Source organism: Oncorhynchus masou, chromosome 5 (assembly GCF_036934945.1).
Source record: "Oncorhynchus masou masou isolate Uvic2021 chromosome 5, UVic_Omas_1.1, whole genome shotgun sequence".
Classification (NCBI taxonomy): domain Eukaryota; kingdom Metazoa; phylum Chordata; class Actinopteri; order Salmoniformes; family Salmonidae; genus Oncorhynchus; species Oncorhynchus masou.
Genome location: NC_088216.1, coordinates 36,708,929 through 36,725,909, shown reverse-complemented (window position 1 = coordinate 36,725,909; position 16,981 = coordinate 36,708,929). Strand labels below are relative to the sequence as shown.

General features: G+C 41.2%; 1 protein-coding gene across 1 annotated transcript; it reads left to right on the top strand.

Annotated features, from left to right (window-relative positions):
- Positions 1 to 557: 557 nt before the first annotated feature.
- On the top strand, positions 558 to 15,237 carry LOC135539540 (cytochrome c1, heme protein, mitochondrial). Its single transcript, XM_064965471.1, has 7 exons — positions 558 to 679; positions 7,839 to 8,029; positions 8,302 to 8,428; positions 8,649 to 8,806; positions 9,829 to 9,989; positions 14,283 to 14,383; positions 14,914 to 15,237. The coding sequence occupies exons 1-7, from the start codon at positions 599 to 601 to the stop codon at positions 15,016 to 15,018; spliced, it is 924 nt and encodes a 307-aa protein (XP_064821543.1). The 5' UTR covers positions 558 to 598; the 3' UTR covers positions 15,019 to 15,237.
- Positions 15,238 to 16,981: the final 1,744 nt, after the last annotated feature.

The window sequence follows — 16,981 nt, the reverse complement described above, 5'->3', positions numbered from 1 at the left end:
ATATGTCACCTACATCCTGCTTGAAACATGCAACAACAAATAATTTCATATGATTATACCAGTGTTTTATTTACAAATATGACAGTCATGGGCTGCATGTTAGATTTTTTGGGGAGGGGAAAGTCGGCCCTGCACTCTCCAGGGCAGAGGGTTATTGGAGGACAGCTGCTGCACAAACAAACTACACTGCTATCTACAAGCTTTACAACCCAATGCTGCCATCTCTTGCAACTTCTGGCTGTATGACCAAATAAGAGTATTCAATAATTTCAAGAAGAATTCAACAGTTAAAAACATAGTTTTGTCATCTTAAAGTCCCCCGACCAATAGGTGTCACAGTTTTTATTATGGCCTTCCAAAATTTTATGAATAAACTCCAAATAACGTCTGATATTCGCTATATTTCATTCGTTCGAACAATAAAACATGATTATGTAGACATTGTCGATAAATATGACACAAAATCGGCTGTCAAACACTTGTATAAACACGTGGCAATGTTGTATAAACACGTCTTGTGTAATTTTCTGTAGGGAAGGGGAGGGGCCATGGATCTAGCAGCGTTCAGCTGTATTTCGAGGTATCAGAAGACAAGAAGATGGCGGCACTACGAGTGGTCGTGCTATCGGGGACTGGACGAGCCTTCCTATGCACGCCAAAAATGATTACGGCTCCTCGGGTATGATGACATGTTTATGTTGTTTTGGAGTTTGTTCGTGTCTAAAAAAAATACTTCCAAAGCCACCCTGACAGCTAGCCGGGTCGCTAGCTAACACAGACAAGGTCACTCGAGCAATGATTACGTTGCCTAGTGTGAGGTAGATAGCTGCATGTTGAAGTGCAACTCAGTGTGCGAAGTAACGTTGCTACATTTGACGTGATGGATGGTTGATAATAGTGATGTTACGTTTGATACCGGAACATGCATTGAAATTGAAAAGCAGTTGACTTTAAAATCAAAGCAGTGTGCCGATGCCGGTATCACCAACCTGGTCTCCTAGCATTTCGTAATACTCTGTACATAAATCCGAGACATCCATTTAGTATGGTGTGTATCAGTACTTGACTTGGACGGGAGTTCACCTGAGCTGAGTTACGTAAACTAACTCGCTCTTGTACATCGCCTTGGTCCGTACAATGTACCTTATTCTTCCGCCCCAAAAACGTAATACTTCAATAGCGCGCCGGACCTCCGGCTAGAAGGTCGAGGGTTCGAGAACTGCTCCCTGTTGTTTCATTACATTACCACTGTAAAGCACCATTTCTCTAACAAAATCAATGACCAGACCTCCATGCTGCCCGTTTCTGTATGATTCAAGAAGGCAGTGAGCTCCGTCGGGTGTTTTGAAAAATCGCAGGTCGGGAAGCGAAACTAATGCGTGATAGTGAGGAGAGATTTCGTGTGTGGAAACTGCTTTTTTTAAACTCGATCTGTCCAACTTATCGCCTCTAAAACGTAAATAAAACACTATAAGGAGTTTATATAATGTGTTATTACATACCTATTTGAAGGTTTGTGTCGAATTTGAATCGGGTTTTTAGAGCAGTGCTAAAGTGATCTTCAGAAGTTAACAGTGGCTTTTGAGAGTCATGATTGATTGCTTGCAGTGATTACGCAAAAAATGACTAGGTATCCCCCTTACCCCTGTCCATTTCTTGTTTTCAATTGGTAGAGAGAAGTGCTACACCTGGTGGAGAGAGATTGTAAGACAAATAGTTGCTTTATGCGTGCTGTATGTTACAGCATGACACGTAACGGTGGGTTGACTTTCAACTTTTCTCCAACACTATAGAGCCATTACCATGTCGATCAACGTTTGAATAGAAACGTAGTTCACACCCCAGATTTCGAGTCAACACAGTCGCTACAGTCCCATTAGTTTTCTTTGCAGCCTCGTTTGAATGTCGCGGTTGCGCACATTTGTACGGAATGTGGTGAGTTTACTTACTGGTGTTGTGCTGAAAAGTTCCCCCCTGCCAGAACCCCCACCCCCTTCGCATGAACGCGCACGCACTCAATTCTTCATTGCTGCGACTTGCTTACTAGTTGAGATTTCTGATCACGTTAGGCTGCGTTTCATTTGATTTAAGGGGGGATTTATTTATGGATAAATACACATGAACAAATAGCCAAACCGAAAACTGCAGACATTACTAGTGCCTCCCTGCGATCAAACCGACATAAAATGAAATGCAGCCGAACGTGATCAGAAATCTCAACTAGCAAGCATGTCGCAGCAATGAAGAATTGGGTTTCGGCACAACACCGGCACCACACGTTCTACTGCTTGATCTCCTGTTCCTCTTATTGAATATTAGCTCAAACGCATTGTGGAGGTCCTGCACCTAACTATAAACATTACTATTTCAGTCCAGGTCAAGCACGGGTATGAATTTATTTGTGTCCATCACCCATTTCATATGATATGTTACAAATTAAAATTACTATGAATTCTAGCTAGGTGGCTAACGTTAGCTGGGCTCGGGGTTAAGTTTAGGAGTTAGGTTAAGGATTAACTTGAAGTGTTAGCTAACAAGCTAAGTAGTTTAAAAATTGCTAAAATGCTAAAGTTGTTGATTATGAAATACACTGATTGTTTAAAGCAAAACTACCAAAACTATTACTGATGGTGAACCTGAACAATCAAAATAAAATCTATTGTATGCTCCGTGCTGCATGCATATCCCGATTTGTCTCCGGTAGCACTAGCTTACTTTTATTCCGGTAAAACACAATTTAACAGGGCATAGATGAAAATAACATAGCAAATTATAGTTAGCTTACGCTCTTTTGTACATTGCGCTGTAATATACAATTTACCTTATTTAGCACCCAAAAAACATAATACTTTCAGGTTAACTAATATGAATACCATTGTAAAGCTGAATTTCTTCCCTTTCCAGCAAGATCAATGACAAGACCATGTTGCCGTCTCTGTCGAGCTCTGTCGGGTCTTTTTAAAAATGGCGGGTGGGGAAGCGACACCTACTGCGTGAAAAGGAAAGGGGGAGATAAGCCTTGTGTGCAAACTGCTTTTTTCACCTGATCTAACTTTTTACCGCTAAAATGTAAATAAAACACTATAAAGAGTTTATATAATGTATGAATCTGGTTTTTAGAGCGGAGCTAAAAGTATCTCCGGTCTTCTGGTCAGAATTTGGAGGTGCACACACCACCCACTGCTTCAGAGTATATTACTCGCTAATGTCCAGACTAGATAACAAGGTAGATGAAATTAGGGCACGGATTGCTTTCCAGAGAGACATCAGGGATTGTAACAATCTTTTCCATGGAAACATGGCTCTCTCGGGATATGCTGTCAGTGTCGATACAGCCACCTGGATACTTTATACGTCGCGCCGAAAGTAATAAACATCTCTCCGGGAAGAAGAAGGGCGGGGGTGTATGTTTCATGATTAACGACTCATGGTGTAATTGTAACAACATACAGGCACTATAGTCCTTTTGTTCACTTGACCTAGAATTCCTCAAAATCAAGTGCAGACCGTATTATCTCCCAATGGAATTGTCCTTGATTATTGTCGGTATCCCCCTCAAGCCGATACCACGACGGCCCTCAAGGAACTTCACTGGATTTTATGAAAACTGGAAACCATATATCCTGAGACTGCATTTATTGTAGCTGGGGATTTTAACAAAGCAAATTTGAGAACAAGGCTACTTAAATTCTGTCAGCATAATGACTGTAGTACTCGTGGTGGCAACTCTGGATCACTGCTACTTTAACTTCTGCAATGCATACAAGGCCCTCCCTCCTTTTGGCAAAACTGACCACGACTCCATTTTGCTCCTCCCTTCCTATAGTCAGAAGTTCAAACAGGATGTACCCATGTTAAGAACTATTCAATGCTGGTCTGACTAATTGGAATCCACGCTCCCAAGATTGTTTTGATCTCGCGGACTGGGACATTCCGGGTAGCCTCAGAGAATAACATCGACATATACGTTGATTCGGTGCGTGAGTTTATAACTGACCATCCTACCAATACTCGACTTTGGCGATGTCATTTACAAAATAGCCTCCAAAACCCTACTCAACAAATTGGATGCAGTCTATCACAGTGCAATCCGTTTTGTCACCAAAGCCCCATATACTACCCACCATTGCGACCTGTACGCTCTCGTTGGCTGGCCCTCGCTTCATACTCGTCTCCAAACCCACTGGCTCCATGTCATCTACAAGACCCTGCTAGGTAAAGTCCCCCCTTATCTCAGCTCGCTGGTCACCATAGCATCTCCCACTTGAAGCACACGCTCCGGCAGGTATATCTCTCTAGTCACCCCCAAAAACAATTCTTTCTTTGGCCGCCTCTCCGTCCACTTCTCTGCTGCCAATGACTGGAACAAACTACAAAAAGCACTGAAACTGGAAACACATCTCCCTCACTAGCTTTAAGCACCAACTGTCAGAGCAGCTCACAGATTACTGCACCTGTACATAGCCCACCTATATTTTAGCCCAAACAACTACCTCTTTCCCTACTGTATTTTATTTATTTATTTATTTTGCTCCTTTGCACCCCCCATTATTTTTATTTCTACTTTGCACATTCCTCCATTGCAAATCTACCATTCCAGTGTTTTACTTGCTATATTGTATTTACTTTGCCACCATGGCCTTTTTTTGCCTTTACCTCCCCTTATCTCACCTCATTTGCTCACATCGTATATAGACTTGTTTATACTGTATTATTGACTGTATGTTTGTATTACTCCATGTGTAACTCTGTGTCGTTGTATGTGTCGAACTGCTTTGCTTTATCTTGGCCAGGTCGCAATTGTAAATGAGAACTTGTTCTCAACTTGCCTACCTGGTTAAATAAAGGCGAAATAAATAAATAAGGAAGTGCATGGGAGATGTTGTACCCACTGTGACTATTAAAACCTACCCTAACCAGAAACCATGGATATATGGCAGCATTCGTGCCAAACTGAAAGTGCGACCCACCGCATTTAACCATGACATGGTGACTGGGATTATGGCCAAATACAAACAGTATAGTTATTCCCTCCCAAGGCAAACAAGCGAAATGTCAGTACAGAGAGATTGGAGTCGCAATTCAACGGCTCAGACACGAGACGTATGTGGCAGGGTCTAGAGACAATCACAGACTACAAAAAAAAAATCAGCCACGTCACGGACAACGTCTTGCTACCAGACAAACTAAACACATTCTTTGCCCGCTTTGAGGATAGTGCCACCGACGTGGCCCGCTACCAAGGACTGTGGGCTCTCCTGCACTGTAGCCGACGTAAGACATTTAAACATGTTAACCCTCGCAAGGCTGCTGGCCCAGACGTCATCCCTAGCCGCCTCCTCGGAGCATGCGCAGACCAGCTGGCTGGTGTGTTTATGGACATATTCAATCGCTCCCTATCCCAGTCTGCTGTCCCCACATGCTTCAAGATGGCCACCATTGTTCCTGTACCCAAGGAGGCAAAGGTAACTGAGCTGAATGACTATCGCCCCATAGTGCTCACTTCTGTCATCATGAAGTGCTTTGAGAGACTAGTCAAGGATCATATCACCTCCACCGTACCTGTCAGCCTAGACCCACTTCAATTTGTCGCCTAAAACTCTCCAACTTTTGCAGATGCACAATTGAGAGCACCATGTCAGGCTGTATCACCACCTGGTATGGCAACTGTACTGCCCACAACCGCAAGGCTCTCCAGAGGGTGGTGTGGTCTGCACAACGCATCACAGAGGGCAAACTACCTGCCCTCCAGGACACCTACAGCACCCAATGTCACAGGAAGGCCAAAAAGATCATAAAGGACAACAACCACCCAAGCCACTGCCTGTTCACCCCGCTACCATCCAGAAGGCGAGGTCAGTACAGGTGCATCAAAGCTTGGACCGAGAGACGGAAGCTGTTTTTCAATCTCAAGGCCATCCAACTGTTAAACAGCCATCACTAACACACAGAGGCTGCTGCCTACATACAGACTTGAAATCATTGGCCACTTTAAGAAATGGATCACTAGTCACTTTAATGTTTACATATCTTTCATTACTCATCTCATATGTATATACTGTTTTTTTATACCATCTATTGCAGCTTGGCTATGCTGCTCTGGCATTGCTCATCCATATATTTATGTATTTATTCTATTCCTTTACTTAGATGTGTGTATTAGGTAGTTGTGGAATTGTTAGATATTATTGCATTGTCGGAACTAGAAGCACAAGCATTTCACTACACTGGCAATAACATATGCTAACCATGTGTATGTGGCCAAGAATATTAGATTTGATTTTAAGAAGTACACGGCAGCTTTTGAGAGTCATGATGGCTTGCAGTGGTGACTCAAAAAATGAATGCATTCAGTACAATTGACTAGTGCTGCGTTTCAAACTCAAAAGTCACCCTCGCCTTATGCCCTTGGGGGAATCACCATCTTGGACGTCGGTCCAAACGATTAGCCAAACAAGAGAAGTTCGCAACTTAAGCCCCTCACCCCTCGTTTTAGATTGAGTTTGCGAGTGTACAAGTATGCACACTTCGGGGCTTGAAACGCCCCATAATTCAATTTGCAATGATTGTACATCTGCTAAGACAAGTCTGCCGACAGGTCCGTTTTTCCCCCAACTTTTCTCCAATATTATCGGGCCATTACCATGTCAATCAACGCTTGAATATAAACGTAGTTCACACCGCAGATTTTGATGCTAACGCAGTCGCTACAGTCCCATTTGTTTTTATTGCAGCCTCGTTTGAATGCAGCGGTTGCGCAAATTTGTACGAAATGGGGTTAGTCAACAGTACTTGGGTTTACTCAACTAAAGCTTTATATCACACAAGCCTTTTTAGGGTTTGAATGCTGAAGGTGCCACGTAGATGTACAAGATCAGGAACAGGCCGTCTACAGTTTGACCAGGATACTGATGTTGCCTGTGGTTGATCGGCATCCAAAATGACTTCGATCAATTATTCAACACAGTTACATGCAGTTCGACACTGAAGGAGAGAAAGCATCGGTTGTCACAAAATATTAGGTATTTTCGTAAGGTAGAAAGATTATAATATGAGCAAACTGTTTTTTGTAAACTGGCGATTTGTAACGTTTTGAATTGATTTTCCTGACATGCATGCTACGTTTGGATCGGTTTGGGGTCTGCTGACTGATGCACTTGTATCTAATACATTTGAATCAGGGACCGCTGTGAATTGTCACATCCCTACACTATTGGTTACCTAGCAAGCTAGAAAGGAAGACCCAAGTAGCCAGCATTGAGATGGTAACTGAGCCAGAGCAGAGGTAGTTTGAATTTTACATAGCTAACGTTGTTCGGTGGCTCGATAGCCAGTTTGAAAACAATCGATTAGAAACTTGCTAATGTTAGTCAGTATTTTGAGGCTGCAAACTGGGAAACGTCCTCCTAACTACTTGAGCTTGTTTCTCTGTGATTCGTGTGTGGTTATCATTATCCCTGTAAAAGGTATTCATTGCCAGCCAGTATAGCAAATTGATATCCTACCGACTTCATGCAACTTCATTAATCACTAGCTCTGCTATCTATGTTGCAGTTTGCCTACCCGAGTCCTCTTGTGATGCTAGAAGGCTGACTCCTTTGCTATCTGTTGTGAAACCCAGGATAGAAGGGCAGTTTCATAAGTGCTTATTTGTATGTCTTTGCCTTGACATGGGATGCATATTCAGTGATCTCATGAACCAACAAAGATTGACCACAATATTACGGTTCTTTTAGTTCAGGCAAAAATGACGGCGACGAATACCTCAAATGAGCCAATGGACGACAAATGTCAGTAGCTAGCTACATTCATTCTATGTCAACTCTCTTCCTCAACAGGCCAACATGTCGTTTGCCAGTCTACCCAGGTCAAAGAAGGTGGCTCTGACAACATTGGGTGTGTTGACAACTGGAGGGGCCGGACTGGCTCTGATGCTGCAGCAGTCGGTTAAGGCTTCAGACCTGGAGCTTCATCCCCCCAACTACCCCTGGACCCACAGCGGCATGCTGTCAGCCCTCGACCACGCCAGGTACTAGCTAACTCCTAACCATGAAGGCCATACAATTACTTGTGTAATTGAAGGCCATACATACAAGGAGGCAATACATATCTTGGGTAATTGCATGTTACATCATATGATATCACCAAGGCTTTTTCCAGTGCTAGCAATAGGAAATTTGATTTGAGACATTTAGAATTTTAAGGAAATATAATTTTTCTTAAGGAATCTTATTACTTGCTAGATCATATTTACCTGAAAAGGAGGACTAGGTGTAATGTCTGTTATTCTTTATATTGCAGCATTCGCCGTGGATATCAGGTGTACAAGCAAGTGTGTTCAGCGTGTCACAGCATGGAGTACCTGGCCTTCCGTAACTTGGTCGGAGTGTCTCACACAGAGGCCGAAGTGAAGGTTTTGGCTGAGGAGGTAAGGGTTTGTCCTTGGCCATTAGATTAAACAAGGTCATGGCCTTACAGATGACTGTCAGTCACTGGCTTGAACGTGTCCTTGGGCACAGTTCTAGGATCAGCTTTTCCAAATCCTAACTTTAACCATTATGAGTGAAAAATTAAAAGCTGACCTATCAGTTTCTAGGGACATCTTGGTCCTTCTCCATGTCACTGACCACTGTCTGTTCTCTGCTCAGATTGAGGTGGTGGATGGCCCTGATGAGTCAGGAGAGATGTTCACCCGTCCAGGAAAGCTCTCAGACTACTTCCCCAAGCCATACCCAAACCCAGAAGCTGCACGTGTGGAAAACGGGGGAGCCTTGCCCCCAGATCTCAGCTACATTGTCAATGCGAGGTACCCTGTTGCTCACTCCAGGGCAACGTTCTCCAACCTTTTCTAGCAGGAGAGCAACAACAAAAAAATGTAACCTGAGCTACTCATTTTTTTGGGTAGCTTTCTAATAGGCATGTTCTTCTCTCCTTCCCTGGGTCCTTAGTGCACTACTTTCTCTTTGACACTTTTCTGTCAATATACCTGGTAAAAATAATAATCAGAATATGTTCTGTTTTTCACTCATTACAATTGTTCATAGAGAAACAACATTGGATGTTCTGAGTACATGCCAATGCTTAAATCACATCAGAATAAAAAAAGATGATTTGACTAATTCCCCTTAAGTTGTGCATCTAGCGCATGAGGAATGTGGCGGTCTAGTGATGGTTCCGCACTGCTGCTGCTCATTTCATGGCAAACTTTATAAATAACAAATAATAGATACAAATGATATACTTCTGCCTGGTAAGCCTACGTCGCAGTTAACATTTGAATTGATAAGGTTTTTGGGAAAGTATCTGTCAACCTACACGATGGGTATCACATCAACTGGCTACACACGGAGTGATAGACAAATGTACTCGCCACACAGGCGGGCAATATTGCTGGAAATTAATTGGCAGATATGCCAATAGTGGCTAACCAGTGTTGGGATAATGTCAATGGTACTGATTAGATGGGAGCTTGCGGTGTCTGATACTTGTACGATTTGTTTGACAGTTTGCGGTGGAAAATGTATGTATTTTCAGAATTGTTTGGCGAGCTACTCATAGGTGGGCTGCGGGTTACCGGTAGCTTACGATTGACCTGTTGGAGACCCATGCTCCAGAGTATCTGGTGATTTGGGAATATCGACAGTAAACGAAACGTTAGATTCAAGGTAGAATATATTGTAACCTTTACTTCACCAAAAATCTTTTTAAGTGTCTATAAAGCAGGATAATACTTTTGTAAATCCACAACAAGACACTCCACTGCTACCATGATATTGTACCTTAGCTTGCAAGTGCTATGTCCTAAGTTGTTTTTCTCCATTGTTCCAGACATGGAGGTGAAGACTATGTGTTCTCCCTGCTGACAGGCTACTGTGAGCCCCCTGCTGGAGTGGAGGTGAGAGAGGGCCTCTACTACAACCCCTACTTCCCTGGCCAGGCCATCGGCATGGCTCCCCCCATCTACAATGAGGTCCTGGAGTTTGAGGACGGTCAGTAGGATTCCCTCTGCTAGGGATCACTAACTTGAGATAATATAATGATAAATCGATTCAGAAAGTGCTTATTTTTTCCTCTTTTTTTGCATCGCTCGCAAGACTCCATTTTGACCCTTGACATGCCAGACTGAATGTCTAGGTTCTGGTTATAGATTAATATACTAAGGGCTCCCGAGTGGCGCAGCGGTCTAAGGCACTAGTTCGATTCCAGGCTGTATCACAATCGTGTCGTCCAGGTTAGGCTGGGGTAGGCCGACATTGTAAATAAGAATTTGTTCTGAACTTACTTGCCTGGTTAAATAAAATGATTTGATATTGGATATTTACTGAACAAAAATAAACGCAATTCAAAGATTTTACTGATTTACACTTCATATAAGGAAATCAGTTCATTTTAATTAATTAATTAGGCCCTAATCTATGGATTTCAAATGACTGGAAATACAGATATCCATCTATTGGTAAAAGATGGCTTTAAAAAAATAAGCATGGTTCAGTATCTGGGTTGTCCACCATTTGCCTCATGCAGCACGACATCTTATTCGCATAGAGTTTATCAGGCTGTTGATTGTGGCCTGTGGAATGTTGTCCCACTCTTCAATGGCTGTGCGAAGTTTCTGGATATTGGTGGGAACTGGAACACGCTGTCGTACATATTGATCCAGAGTATCCCAAACATGGTCAATTGATAAAACTTCCGGCGCCGACAGAGATGGCCGCCTCGCTTTGCGTTCCTACAAGCATTTCGCTACACTCGCATTAACATCTGCTAACCATGTGTATGTGACAAATAAAATTTGATTTGATTTGGTGACTGGTGATTATGCAGGCCATTGAAGGACTGGGACATTTTAGCTTCCAGGAATTGTGCACAAGTCCTTGCGACATGGGACCGTGCATTATCATGCTGAAAAATGAGGTGGATGAATGGCACGACAATGGGCCTCAGGATCTTGTCACGATATCTCTGTGCATTCAAAATGCCATCAATAAAATGCAATTGTGTTCATTGTCCGTAGCTTATGCCTGCCGCTACTATAACCCCACCGCCTTGGGCCACTGTTCACAACTTTGACATCAGCAAACCACTCGCCCACACAACGCCATACATGTGGTCTGCGGTTGTGAAGCCAGTTGGACGTACTACCAAATTCTCTAAAACGAAGTTGGAGGCAGCATATGGTAGAGAAATTAACATTACATTCTCTGGCAACAGCTCTGGTAGACATTCCATCAGTCAGCATGCCAATTGTGTTGTGACAAACCTGCACATTTTTAGTGGCCTTTTATTATCCCCAGCACAAGGTGCAATGATCATGCCGTTTAATCAGCTTCATAATATGCCACATCTGTCAGGTGGATGGATTGGCAAAGGAGAAATGCTCGCTAACTGGGATGTAAACAAATTTGTGCAACGAATTTGATAAATTTTTGTGCGCATTAGAGATCAACTGATTATGATTTGTCAACACTGATTCCGATTTATTTGTAATAATTACAACAATACTGAATGACCAATGAACACTTATTTTAACTTAATATAATACATCAATAATGAAACATCTTCCATTTGGTTTAAATAATGCAAAAACAAAGTGTTGGAGAAGAAATTAAGTGTGCCATGTAAAGAAGCTAACATTTAAGTTTTTTGTTCAGAACATGAGAACATATGAAAGCTGGTGGTTCCTTTTAACATGAGTCTTCAATATTCCCAAGTAAGAAGTTTTAAGTTGTAGTTATTATAGAACTATTTCTCTATACCATTTGTATTTCATTTCCTTTGACTATTGGATGTTCTAATAGGTACTTTAGTATTGCCAGCCTAATCTCGGGAGTTGATAGGCTTGAAGTCAAAAACAACACAATGCTTGAAGCATTGTGAAGAGCTGCTGGCAAACGCAGGAAAGTGCTGTTTGAATGAATGCTTATGAGCCTGCTGCTGCCTACCACCGCTCAGTCAGACTGCTCTATCAAATCATAGACTTAATTATAATATAATAACACACAGAAATACGAGCCTTAGGTCAAATGGTCAAATCCAAAAAGTATCATTTCGAAAACAAAAAGTTTATTCTTTCAGTGAAATACGGAACCGTTCCGTATTTTATCTCACGGGTGGCATCCATAAGTCTAAATATTACTTCTACATTGCACAACCTTCAATGTTATGTCATAATTATGTAAAATTCTGGAATATTAGTTTGCAACGAGCCAGGCGGCCCAACTGTTGCATATACCCTGACTCTGCGTGCAATGAACGCAAGAGAAGTGACACAATTTCCCTAGTTGATATTATTGCCTGCTAACGTGAATTTCTTTGAACTAAATATGCAGGTTTAAAAATATACTTCTGTGTTTTGATTTTAAGAAAGACATTGATGTTTATGGTTAGGTACATTCGTGCAACGATTTTGCTTTATTCGCAAATGCACTTTTGTTAAATCGTCCCCCATTTGGCGAAGTTGGCTGTCTTTATTAGGAAGAAATGGTCTTCACACAGTTCGCAACGAGCCAGGCGGCCCAAACTGCTGCATATACCCTGACTCTGTTGCACAGAACACAAGAAAAGTGACACAATTTCCCTAGTTAAAATAAATTCATGTTAGCAGGCAATATTAACTAAATATGCAGGTTTAAAATATATTTACTTGTGTATTGATTTTAAGAATGGCGTTGATGTTTATGGTTAGGTACACATTGGTGCAACAACTGCTTTTTTCGCAAATGCGCTTGTTAAATCACCCGTTTGGCGAAGTAGGCTGTGATTCAATGATAATTTAACAGGCACCGCATCGATAATATGCAACGCAGGACAAGCTAGATAAACTACACATGGTTGATGATATTACTAGTTAACTAGTGATTGTTAAGATACATTTAATGCTAGCTAGCACCTTACCTTGGTTTCTTGCTGCACTCGCATAACAGTTAGTCAGCCTGCCACGCAGTCTCCTCGTAGAGTGCAATGTAATCGGCCATAATCCGTGTCCAAAAATGCAGATTACCGATTGTTATGGAAACTTGAAATCGGCCCTAATTAATCGGCCATTCCGATTAATCGGTCGACCTCTAGTGCGTATGGAACAATTCTGAGATCTTTTATTTCGGCTCATGAAACATATGTTGCATTTATATTTTTGTTCAGTGTATTCCACATCTTGCATTTTTGTCATTAACTTCTTGGCGCACCCATCCCCTTAGCGGGATCATTTTCATCAACACCTGCTGAATTGCAGCGCGCCAAATTCAATTACTAAAAATATTTAGTTTTCATGAAATCACAAGTGCAATATAGCAAAACACAGCTTAGCTTGTTGTTAATCCACCTGGCGTGTCAGATTTCAATACAGATTTTCGGCGAAAGCATAACAAGCATTTATGTAAGAACATCTATCTCAGTAGACAAAATATTACAAACACTAGCAGCCAAGTAGATTGGTCAGAAAATCAATAGATTAAATCGCTTACATTTGATCTTCGGATGTTTGCACTCAAGAGACTCCCAGTTACACAATAAATGTTCCTTTTGTTCCATAAATATTATTTTTATGTTATGTTCAGAAATCCACAGGCTCGAGCGGTCACGACATCGCAAACGAAAATTCCAAATAGTATCTGTAATGTCCACAGAAAAATGTCAAACGTTTTTTATAATCAATCCTCAGGTTGTTTTTAAAATATATAATCGATAATATATCAACTGGGACTGTCGCTTTTTCAATAGGAGAGACGATGGCTGCCCCACTCTGTTGCGCATGCAAAACTCTGCAAACACCCAGCTATCCACTAACGCAATGTTATCTTTCTCGCTCATTTTTCAAAATAAAAGCCTGAAACTATGTCTAAAGACTATTGACACCTTGAAGCCATAGGAAAAGGAATCTGGTTGATATCCTTTTAAATGATGGAGGCAAGGCATCCAATGGAACAGAGAGCTTTCAGGAAAAACAGCACTTCCTGGTTTGATTTTCCTCAGGTTTTCGCCTGCAATATCAGTTCTGTTATACTCACCGACAATATTTTGACCGTTTTGGAAACTTTAGTGTTTTCTATCCTAATCTGACAATTATATGCATATTCTAGTTTCTGGGCCTCAGAAATAGGCAGTTTCAAATGGGTAAGTTTTTTTTTTTTAGACATAAACTAAAATCCTGCCCCCTACACTCAAGAAGTTAATCAGATGCTCTTATCCACAGCAACTTAGTCACTGCGTTCAACTAAAGTAGAGAAGACGATCACATGTCACAGTCATTGGAAGTAAAACCTTCCATTTTCATTTGTTGACAGGAACCCCAGCCACCATGAGCCAGGTGGCCAAGGACGTGTGCACCTTCCTCCGGTGGGCGGCCGAGCCTGAGCACGACCAGCGTAAACGCATGGGCCTGAAGGTAAGCTGGCAGGGGAGGCGCCAACCACTTCCGTAATAGAAATGGTTGTAATCAGAAATGTATTTGCAACCTAGGGTGTATTCAATAGTGCAAACTGTTTTTCAATAGAATATGTTTAACAATGAAAAAAAATAATAATAATAATTGGGGGGGGGGGGTGCAAATGCAGGTAGTCCCTCTATTTGAGATTTTATTTGGTTGGTTTCTAGTGAATACATCCCTGATTTAGGACATTCCATTGTTTGACACAATACCTTTGTAGTCTTAAAAATTGGTAGGTCTATGTGGGGCATTGCTTGGATCGCTCAAGTCTTTTTAAATTGTATTCATTACATTCAATTTCATATGTCTGGAACCACTACTTGTCATGTTTATAAACATAAAATAAGATGTTTGAAAGGAGTCACTAAGTCAAATCCCCTGTTTTGGATTTGTCTTTTTGGCCCTTGCTTCCAAATTGCTCCCTTTCTACATTACTCTCATCACAGTTGACATTGACCCCATCTTACTCAAACAATTTCTTCCCCCAGCTGCTCATGGGCTCTGCCATCTTGATCCCCCTGGTCTATTACATGAAGAGGCACAGGTGGTCGGTGCTGAAGAGCAGGAAGATCGCTTACAGACCCCCAAAGTAAAGACCTAGACAGCTGCATTCTGACTGCCCATGTTGCTTCTCGGCTAAAATTCTGACCCCTCTGATTTGCGATTGTCCTTTAAAAAAAGAAATGTGCATTTATGATATGGTTCACTTTCTGGGTGACCTCTCAATTAGTTATTTTCTGCCAACGGGAAAGGATGTAAACACAACCTCTATACTGTTTTATTGTACAAAATAAATTATCGAAAGAAACGTGTCCAGGTTGTTGTCTAATGGTTAACCTGTTCTTTGATGGGACTCAAGTCCTGCAACCTTGTGCTGTTGGGAATCTGTCACATCATGGGTTCTCTACACTTTGTTGTGTAAATATTGAATAAACACTGGTGTACCGAATAAACCATGTTATAACCTGTGACCATGTTCTGCAATGCACCTATGCCACACATTTCTTGTATTGATGTGGTTCATACACTTTCTACACATTTTAACATTTAACTTTCCTTTTGTTTGCAAAAACCGTACCACAAGTGGGCTCTTAAAAGTTTACCGGCCAGAAGATAATATCGTCAATATAGGGAAGTCTGGATAATCCTTGTCCAGCAAGGAAACTTTATTTTTATAGTTGAAAAATGTTGCATTATTTGAGGTTAATTTTTACATTTAGGTGAAATTTATAAGGGGGAAGTTTTGCTTTTGGAATTGTTTAAGTATTAATTTCCATGTCGGCTCTAGGCTGGGAATTGCCCTTGTCCAGAGCAAAATATCATAATTTCAAACTCTGTTCAATTCTAAGAACTAGCAATTAATAATAACTGCAAAAAATGATCTAATGTAGTTTCTTGCAATGGCCCTCTGACTTTTGTCTAAAATCCTAAATACATCATGACTGAGCATGGCTTATTTTTAACAATTTTATATACTTTTGACTTATTTTTAACCATTTTGAATTCACCATGATCACAACCATATACAACTCCAGCTGCCTGAGATAGAATCTGCATTTTGGTTCAAATGTTTATTTTAAGGTTTTTAGAGTCGAAGCAATTTAGGAAAGACAAAATTGCTACTTTGTATACATACACCTTGAATTGATAAAAATTATTTGTCAACTCTGTAAAACATCTACTCTTGTCAGATTGTATTCTAAACGTCAGCTCGCTGAAAGATCAGAATTGTTATTGGGGATTTTCAAATGAATCATTTCATAGTTCATACAAATGTTTATATTGAACTTTTATTTTGAGGCAATATATCTTGAGTATTTGTTAACTTCGTCACTGATTGCTACCCCCTTAAGATGTTCTTTGTCAACGTATGCTTACACTATTGACGTATTTGCTGTGCTAGATCTAAGGGATGTTTCCTTTCTAAATGTTTTAAGTTCTGAATCTAGAAAAACATGCCAAAATGCTAACAAAATTTTCCCTGAAGCATTATATAGCGCTATACAATAAAACACGTTTTGGTATTTGAATAATCTAATGTTAGAATTAAACCACATCGTCTGTTTACTACTGAAAACGATTTTTCTAAAAGCCAATTTACGCTTGATCCGAAATGTGGTTGGAGGATGTGACTCAATCGCGAAGCTTCAGAAGCCAAATCGAGCTCCATACAGCTCCGCTATGCGCCTCTCAAATGTAACTTTGTGGAGGGCTACTTAGAGCTTCGCTTTGACATGATTGGTTGGTGGTGCGTGAGGTCCTGTATAAACACCGCCAGCCTGCTCATTATTAGGCGGCAGATTGATGAGGGCAGCCTTTTCTGAGCTAAATTGATCAAGACGCACCACCACCACATAAAACCTCATAATTCTGCCCAAAAACAATTTATCTCAACCAGTAGCATATGTACTTTTTAGGTAAGCGCTGATGCCGCCCGTTGGTAAGCAATGCCCATTTTGTCAAAGGCACAACATATTTTGCTTGTCCATTCCCAGCGCTCCACAGACGTTCTGTCCCCCCCCAAAATGAACATAAATCTTGTATCAGATATAGTAT

Coding starts and splice junctions, on each gene's coding strand:
- LOC135539540 (XM_064965471.1), top strand. CDS start 599: ATGGCGGCACTACGAGTGGTCGTGCTATCGGGGACTGGACGAGCCTTC. Junction 8,030..8,301: donor TCAGCCCTCGACCACGCCAG/GTACTAGCTAAC, acceptor TTTATATTGCAG/CATTCGCCGTGGATATCAGG. Junction 14,384..14,913: donor GTAAACGCATGGGCCTGAAG/GTAAGCTGGCAG, acceptor TTCTTCCCCCAG/CTGCTCATGGGCTCTGCCAT.